Consider the following 8,832-nt stretch of genomic DNA (forward strand, 5'->3'; position numbering starts at 1 on the left):
TACCGCAGTGCGAATATTGAATCCGACTACTACCTCGTTGCAGTATGCCTGCACTCAAAACTCTCGACGGTATACAACACGCGTCGAAGTCGGACGCCACGGCTTAACATTGGGCGGCTACAAGACGGTAGACTAGCCCAAGAATACGCGCCGCAGCTGGAAGTGGCACTTCCAACGGAAGAGCAGCTAGGCGCAGCGTCTCTTGAAGATGGATGGGTAGATATTCGATCCGCCATTGGTAGCACCACAACCGCTGCACTTGGCACGGTGCCCCCGGATCAGAGAAACGACTGGTATGACGGCGAATGTGAGCAGTTAGTGAAAGAGAAGAATACAACATGGGCGAGATTGCTGCAACATCGCACGAGGGCGAATGAGGTACGTTATAAACGGGCGCGGAACAGACAAAACCCGATTTTCCGGAGGAAAAAGCGTCAGCAGGAAGATCGAGACCGTGAAGAGCCTGAGCAACTGTACCGCGCTAATAACACACGAAAGTTCAATGAGAAGTTGAACCGTTCACGTAAGGGCCACGTGCCACAGCCTGATATGTGTAAGGACATAAACGGGAACCTTCTTACGAACGAGCGTGAGGTGATCCAAAAGTGGCGGCAGCACTACGAAGAACACCTGAATGGCGATGTGGCGGACGAAGATGGCGATATGGTGATGGACCTGGGAGAGCGCACGCAGGACATAATTTTACCGGCTCCGGATCTCCAGGAAATCCAGGAGGAGATTGGCCGGCTGAAGAAAAACAAAGCCCCTGGGGTTGACCAACTACCAGGAGAACTATTTAAACACGGTGGTGAGGCACTGGCTAGAGCGCTGCACTGGGTCATTACCAAGATTTGGGAGGAGGAAGTTTTGCCGCAGGAGTGGATGGAAGGTGTCGTGTGTCCCATCTACAAAAAGGGCGATAAGCTGGATTGTATCAGCTACCGCGCAATCACATTGCTGAACTCCGCCTACAAGGTACTCTCCTAAATTTTATGCCGTCGACTAGCACCAATTGCAAAAGAGTTCGTGGGGCAGTACCAGGCGGGTTTTATGGGCGAACGCTCCACCACGGACCAGGTGTTCGCCATTCGCCAAGTACTGCAGAAATGCTGCGAATACAACGTGCCCACACATCATTTATTCATCGACTTCAAAGCCGCATATGATACAATCGATCGCGACCAGCTATGGCAGCTAATGCACGAACACGGATTTCCGGATAAACTGACACGGTTGATCAAGCGACGATGTGCGTAGTTCGAGATTGTGATGTGATGTGCGTAGTTCGAGATTCAGGGACATTCTCGAGTCCCTTCGAAACGCGCAGAGGGTTACGGCAAGGTGATGGTCTTTCGTGTCTGCTATTCAACATCGCTTTGGAAGGGGTAATACGAAGAGCAGAGATTAACACGAGTGGAACAATTTTCAATAAGTTCGTCCAGCTATTTGGCTGGACGACGACATAGATATTATGGCACGTAACTTTGAGAAGATGGAGGAAGCCTACATCAGACTGAAAAGGGAGGCCAAGCGGATCGGACTAGCCATCAACACGTCGAAGACGAAGTACATGATAGGAAGAGGTTCAAGAGAAGACAATGTGAGCCACCCACCGCGAGTTTGCATCGGTGGTGACGAAATCGAGGTGGTTGAAGAATTTGTGTACTTGGGCTCACTGGTGACTGCCTAAAATGATGCCAGCAGAGAAATTCGGAGACGCATAGTGGCTGGAAATCGTACGTACTTTGGACTCTGCAAGACGCTCCGATCGAATAGAGTTCGTCGCCGTACCAAAGAGTGTAGATCGGTTCCGCTGTTTACCGTGGGAAGCCTCCGTGACAACTTCCCATAGTATCGTTGTACCCAAAGCAAGAAGAAGTTCCGAAGGAATATCCGGATGAATTTACAAAGACCTCTTCAGACGATTTTCGGAAAGAATCCCTGAAGGGAATTCCTGTAGCGGAAAGAATTTTTGAAGGATTTTCAAAAGAAATTATCGGAGAAATTCCTGGAGAAATTTCAGAATGAATTCTCAAACAAATTTTCAAAGTAAAACCACGCAAAATCAAGATTTCGGAAAATTTAGAGGTGAGCCAGCCTAGGGCTGAAAGCCTCTAAAATAAAGACAATAATAATAATAATAAGATTTCGGAAAGATTTTGCAAAGAAATTTCTGAAGGAATTGCCTCGGGAATTGCTAAAATCATTTCCGAAGAAAACTTACAAAAATTTTCAAAGGAATTTCCAATAGAATTTTCGAAAAAAAAATACCTATCTGAATTTCCAAAGAAATTCCAAGTTTATCCAAAATTTCTTTTTGAAATAACTTTAAGAAATTCCAGGAAAATCAGTTTTTTTTTCAGGGCAATTTTGGTGTAAGACCTCTTCAGATGATTTTCGGAAAGAATCCCTGGAGGGAATTCCTGTAGCGGAAAGAATTTTTGAAGGATTTTCAAAAGAAATTATTGGAGAAATTCCTGGAGAAATTTCAGAATGAATTCTCAAACGAATTTTCAAAGTAAAACCACGCAAAATCAAGATTTCGGAAAGATTTTGCAAAGAAATTTCTGAAGGAATTGCTAAAATCATTTCCGAAGAAAACTTACAGAAATTTGCGAAGGAATTTCCAATAGAATTTTCGAAAAAAAATACCTATCTGAATTTCTACAGAAATTTCAAGTTTATCCAAAATTTCTTTTTGAAATAACTTTAAGAAATTCCAGGAAAATCAGTTTTTTTCAGGGCAATTTTGGTGTATATAATTAATATCCATGGAAAATTTTCGATATGGTGGGTCACGTGTCCCATCGTGCCCCAGCTTAGCTCCGCCAGTTATTTTAGAATTTGGCGGAAATTAATTTTTCTAGAGCAATTTTGACGTATATAATTAAATTTCAGTGAAAATCTCGGTAAAAATATTCGATTTGGTGAGTCACGTTCCCCAGCTTAGCTCCGCCAGTGTACTCAACATGTTTTGAACAACAGAACAAAGAATACCGAAGCGACAATCTTTCTCGTAGTTTATAAAACTCTCGCCTCTTTTTATTGCACCAATTTGAATGATTTGAAGCATAGTAAATTTCAATTCGAGCATTTTGCTATCATTCTCTTTGCGAGTTCCTAAATCATCAACCTTTCTGCTTCCGTGCAGGTCCACATAACAACCCTATTTTAGAACAGTACTAAAATCTCTAAAACAAAACAAAGAAACGTCAAAACAACTGTCAGTCGTCAGCTGCACTCGCGAGTCGCGAAAGACCGAAAAAATCTTTTTACTGCAATTTAGGTGAGAATTCCAAAATAAATCCTATGTTTTAAATTATCATAATTGTTGCAATCTGCGGCAACTTTTATGCAATCCAACCAACAATGCCTTGTAACTGGTTTTCCGATTTCAGGGCTCCAGTGGTGCGAGCATCAGAATGGTTCTTACGAACGATGTTTATCTCCCGAGCGAAGCGGAGCTCACCGTTCCGGAGGTGAACCTTTCGGGACCTGCTCTGAGGGCCGGTGCCTTCCATCTGGGCAAGGCTTGCGAGGCGGAGAATAATGTGAGTAATGTGTGGATGGATGGTCGAAACGGTTCACGGCTTTGATGGGTACCGTTTTCAAGCAATCGGTTTGTTATATAATTTGTTCCCGACATAACCACGACCTAAGGAAAATAATAACAATCTGTTGTGTATAGATGGTTTTTATTGAATTTTGTGGCAAAACCTAACTCGCTGGACATTGGAAAGTTAACTATTCATGAATTAACTTCCTATTGTGATAATCTGGTAACAGTAATCACTCAACTCCCTAGGTAAAATTTGACCGGGCCAGGTAAAGCAAATTTTATACCTACCAAAGGTGTGCTGAGAGTGCAGCGTCTTAAAACAGTAAACGTTTTCGAAAATATTCTGACAACTGTAATAGTTCATTGAACATTTCCATCGGATAAATATTTGTAGCAACAGAAACCTTCCTACTAGCTTCATACATAACATAATTTACCTTCGTTAAATGTCTTTCGCCATACAAATTTCTGGTTGATATCAGAGTAATTAATCAGAAATAACCACAACATTGTATTATCAGTGATGAACTTGAGTATAAATAAATAATCATTAAAATAATGTCTTTAAAAATAGAGTATTCAGCAGGCTTCTGATGATATTTTAATTTTTAGGAATTTATGCTGTGTCGTCAAGAACTAAACGATCCTCGGGCTTGCATTAACGAAGGTAAAGCTGTTACCAACTGTGCGCTGGATTTCTTCCGCAAGGTTAAGAAGTCCTGTGCACAGGAGTTTACCCAATATGCCAACTGCCTGGACAAGAGCAGTGGCGATCTGAGATTCCAATAGTAAGTTTGAACTACAATGCTCGTTAAACAAATTGGTTTTCAGCGTCTGATTACAATTTCCAGCTGCCGCAAGACCCAGGGCGTGTATGACAAGTGCGTACAAGACAATTTACACATTGAACGGCCGGATTACGGGTACTTCACCAGGGCCAAGGTTCACGCTACGGATCGCCCAGCACCGCCCAAAAAGGAGAAAACCGTGTATCCGGATGCCACCCCCGGATTGCCAGACGATTATCCGCGTCCAGAAGCCAAGTATGGTTCCCGTTTCCACTGGTTGAACTAAGGGAGGTACCGAACAATTAAACCTTTGTAGCAATTTGATTGTTTTAAAGGGTGCACTTCGTGGAGCACTTTTCAAAATACATTAACATTATCATTATGAAATGCGTACTTTTGGTGGATTATTACAGCCGAACAATTCTTTAGTTAGATCTTCACTGCTTTAATAAGTGAGAATATTAATGAGCGCCTGTTCACCAATTAAGTGTTGCTTACAAAATGCACACTAAGGCCTTCCGGATATGTAGGGGGGTTGTGTAAGCCAGTATTTTAAAACACCTAGCAACGATTTATTAACAGAGTACGGACTAAGACATTTATCGCCAAATTCGTGACGACCAAAATTAAATCCGCGCCATTTCCGACTTCAAATGCAATCCATGAGAAATATCTATTTTTGAACACAACATTATGAAGATGTTTACTTTTTACCCTTCTTACACCCAAGTCATATATACCAATCAACCCAGCTCGACAAACTGAGCATATGTGTGTGTGCGTGTGTGTGTGTGTTTTTTTTTCTTCCTAAGCAATGGAGGGGGAATCTGCTCAACAGACATCCTGGGTTGGGCGTCCAGGAAGTGCGGGGTTAGGGATCACCTCCATCAGCAAACGAGGGAGGCAGGACTACATCCCCGACCCGTTAACCGTTTGCATTGCCGCCAAGCCCATCGTCCCTTCGGTACAACCAGAAAGTAATGCTTCAAAGGGGGGCCAGTGCACAATGCTCGACTTCGCGCCTGCTTCCCTCTGCACGACTGGTATCAAGAATGATGATGCAGCGTGCACCCCAAATTGACCTCTCTTAGATAGGGCCTATTCGCCAACAGACAGAGGGACTTGCCGACGCGGTGCCTACGCCTGCCCCAGCCTTGACGAGGACCCCTTTCCGTCCTCGGGCTCGGAACCCGCCCGGAACGCCTCGAAAGCGAAGTTACCATGTTGTTTTCGCGCGGCCACTTGTTCGATAAAAGAATCGAGTTCGACCACAGGGCACCGGTATGAGCTTATCATCTATCATTACCCCCAAGAGTTTGATGGAGCGTTCAGAGGTGACCAGTTGTCTGCCCTTATCACCGCTTGTTGCTCCGACTTTCGGTTGTTAACAACAACCACCTCAGTCTTGTGGTGAGCCAGTTCCAACTTCCTGGAACTCATTTACTCCTCCACAATTCCGATCGAGTAGGCTGCAGTCAACTCCACCTCTTCGATCGATTCGCCGTAAACCTCCAGCGTAATATCGTCAGCGAAGCCGACGATTACCACGCCCACCGGGAACTTCAACCTCAAGACACCGTCGTACATGACGTTCCATAGCACCAGACCCAGTATGGAACCATGCGGAACCACTGAGGTTATGTCAACGCACTTCCGACCCGCCTCCGTGTCGTATACCAGTACTCGATTCTGGAAGTAGCTTCCGAGCATCTTGTACAGGTACTCGGGAATTCCAAGACGTAGGAGCGCATCTGCAATAGCTGCCCAACTGACACTATTGAAAGCATTCCTCACGTTGAGAGTCACTACTGCACAATAGCGAACTCCCCTCCTCTTACGCTGGATAGCTATCTCCGCGGATTTGGTAACCGACAAGATAGCGTCTACGGTCGACTTACCCTTTCGGAAGCCAAACTGGTTACTCGATAGACCATCCGCACCCTCCGTGCGTATCAACAACCTGTTGAGGATGATCTTCTCGAGCACCTTCCCCGCCATATCAAGCAGGCATATTGGTCTATATGCCGACGACGGATCCCCCGGTGGTTTTCCCGCCTTTGGCAATAGGACCAAGCTCTGCCTTTTCCATGCTTCAGGGAAGACTCCCTCGTCCAGGCATCTCTGTATGACAGATCTGAACATCTCGGGAGCCTCAGCAATGGCCGCTTTGATGGCCAGGTTTGGAATACCATCCGGTCCTGGCGCCTTACCTACACTAAGGGACTGTGCAATCCCTGCAAGTTCCGCCATAGTTACTCTTCCCTCGTCGGCCACCCTGGCCCCTGGCGGCTCCACAAAGGGAGGCCAGGGACTTGGGTCGTGACGTGGGAAGAGCCCCGCGATGATCCTCTGTAGGGGCCATCGCCCCACGTGTCTTGGCCATTACGACCCTATAGGCGTCACCCCATGGATTCGCGTTGGCACTTTGACACAGGTCCTCGAAGCGGGCTTTTTCGCTTGATATAATCTTAGTCTATAGAGCGGCTCTAGCAGCCACGAACGCCACTCGTCGTTCAACACGCTCCTCCTCTGTGTGTGTATGTGTTTGTGTGTGTGTGTGTGTGTGTGTGTGTGTGTGTGTGTGTGTGTGTGTGTGTGTGTGTGTGTGGGTGTGTGTGTGTGAGTGTGTGTGTGTGTGCGTCTGTGCGCACCCACCCAAAAAAAAATGTCACTCATTTTTCAGGTACTTATCCTTAACCGATTTACTCGAGTTGCATTCGACGCAGGACACTCTGCCATTGTTTCCCATTGAAAATTGGTCAGATCGGACTATGGGCTCGGAAGTTATGGCCAAAATACCACTTTTATTACAGAAAAAAATGTCACTCATTTTTCATGCACTTATCCTTAACCGATTTACTCGCAACAAATTGCATTCGACGCAGGATACTCTGCCATTGTTTCCTATTGAAAATTGGTCAGATCGAACTATGGGCTCGGAAGTTATGGCCAAAATACCACTTTTTTATAGAAAAATTGAGTAAAAAAATGTCACTCATTTTTCAGGCACATATCCTTAACCGATTTACTCGCAATAAACGCAAGATACTCTGCCATTGCTTCCTATTGAAAATTGGGCAGATCGGACTATGAGCTCAAGAGTAATGGCCAAAATACTATTTTTATAATGCACGAGAAAGGCACCATTACCGCTAGGTGGATTAATCAGGGTTTTTTATATAATGGTGTGATAATGTTCCATGATGGTTCTCCAACTAACACACAAGCTTCAGAATCTTTAAAACACTCTGTTGGTCTTTTAGACCTCCAATATCTGAACTCATATATGACGCCGTAAATATCCCGGGAATGTTATGATTTGTATATATTTGGTATATTGATGTCCCATGGGGTTTCTACAACTGACACATACGTTCAGGATCCTATGATTCACAATGTTGGCCTTGTAGACCTCCAATATCTGATTCAAAAATTGTTTGGAGCACCGTAGATATTCTGGGAATGTTTCAATTTTCATATACTGGTGTAATGATGTCTCATGGGGTTTTTACAACCAACACATACGCTGAGTTGCCTTTGAATCACTCTGTTTGTCTTGTAGATCCCCAAGATCTGAATTCAAGAAATATTTGGAGTACCGTAGATACTCTGGGATTTTTTTTTTGTATATACTGGTGTAATGATGTTCCATGAGGCTTCTCCAACTAACACACAAGCTCGGAAATCAATGAATCACTTTGTTGGTCTTGTAGACCTCCAATGTCTGAATTCAAGAATGATTTGGATTACCCCAGGAACTCTGGGAATGCTGTGATTTGCATATTCTGGTGTAATGATGTCCCAAGGGGTTGCTCCAACTAACGTACAAGCTCAGGACCCTATAAATCACTCTGTTGGTGTTGTAGAACTTCAATATCTGAACTCAAGAATGGTTTGGAGTACCGTAGCTATTCTGGGAATGTGGATGTTTTTATATATTGACATAATCACGTCCCATGGGGGTTTTTACAACTAACACACAAGCTCAGGAGCCTATCAATCACTCTGTTGGTCTTGTAGGCCTCCAAGATCTGAACTCACGAATAGTTCGGAGTACCGTAGATATTCTGGTAATGTTGTATTTTGTATATACTGCTGAAATAATGTTCCATGAGGGCTCCTCCAACTAACACACAAGCTCGGGAACCTATGAATTACTCTGTTGATCCCTGTAGACCTCCAAGATCTGAACTCAAGGAAAGTTTGGAAGCCCTAGAAGATTTAAAAAATACGACGAAAAACAAATCCGTATTGAATCGGTTAAACACCTCGTCGTCGAAGTATGATGTCTTCCACATACGAGGGCTAGGCCTCGCCCCTTCTTCCGTCCGCTGAATGCTGGTCATATAGTCGATACTGTAGCGAACCGCCAGGTGGTCGCTGTGAGTGTAGCCATCATCTACCCTCCAGTTCGAACTACTCGTTTGGCCAGAGCTCCAGAACGTAACGTCGACAATCGACTCGGCCCAGTTCCAGCTGTAGGTA

At 44.6% G+C, this 8,832-nt stretch overlaps 1 protein-coding gene across 1 annotated transcript; it reads left to right on the forward strand.

The window, feature by feature from the left end:
* Positions 1 to 3,176: 3,176 nt before the first annotated feature.
* Positions 3,177 to 4,734, forward strand: LOC134214858 (NADH dehydrogenase [ubiquinone] 1 alpha subcomplex subunit 8). Its single transcript, XM_062694144.1, has 4 exons — positions 3,177 to 3,286; positions 3,399 to 3,551; positions 4,172 to 4,347; positions 4,411 to 4,734. Exons 2-4 carry the CDS (start codon positions 3,423 to 3,425, stop codon positions 4,631 to 4,633), a joined length of 528 nt encoding a protein of 175 aa, XP_062550128.1. The 5' UTR covers positions 3,177 to 3,286; positions 3,399 to 3,422; the 3' UTR covers positions 4,634 to 4,734.
* Positions 4,735 to 8,832: the final 4,098 nt, after the last annotated feature.

The sequence above is a fragment of the Armigeres subalbatus genome, chromosome 2 (assembly GCF_024139115.2).
Source record: "Armigeres subalbatus isolate Guangzhou_Male chromosome 2, GZ_Asu_2, whole genome shotgun sequence".
Taxonomy (NCBI): Eukaryota; Metazoa; Arthropoda; class Insecta; order Diptera; family Culicidae; genus Armigeres; species Armigeres subalbatus.

Excerpts from the sequence above, each read along its gene's own strand:
- LOC134214858 (XM_062694144.1), top strand. The coding sequence starts at position 3,423 with ATGGTTCTTACGAACGATGTTTATCTCCCGAGCGAAGCGGAGCTCACC. Across the intron at positions 3,552-4,171 it reads CTTGCGAGGCGGAGAATAAT|GAATTTATGCTGTGTCGTCA; the intron begins GTGAGTAATGTG and ends TTTAATTTTTAG. Across the intron at positions 4,348-4,410 it reads GGCGATCTGAGATTCCAATA|CTGCCGCAAGACCCAGGGCG; the intron begins GTAAGTTTGAAC and ends TACAATTTCCAG.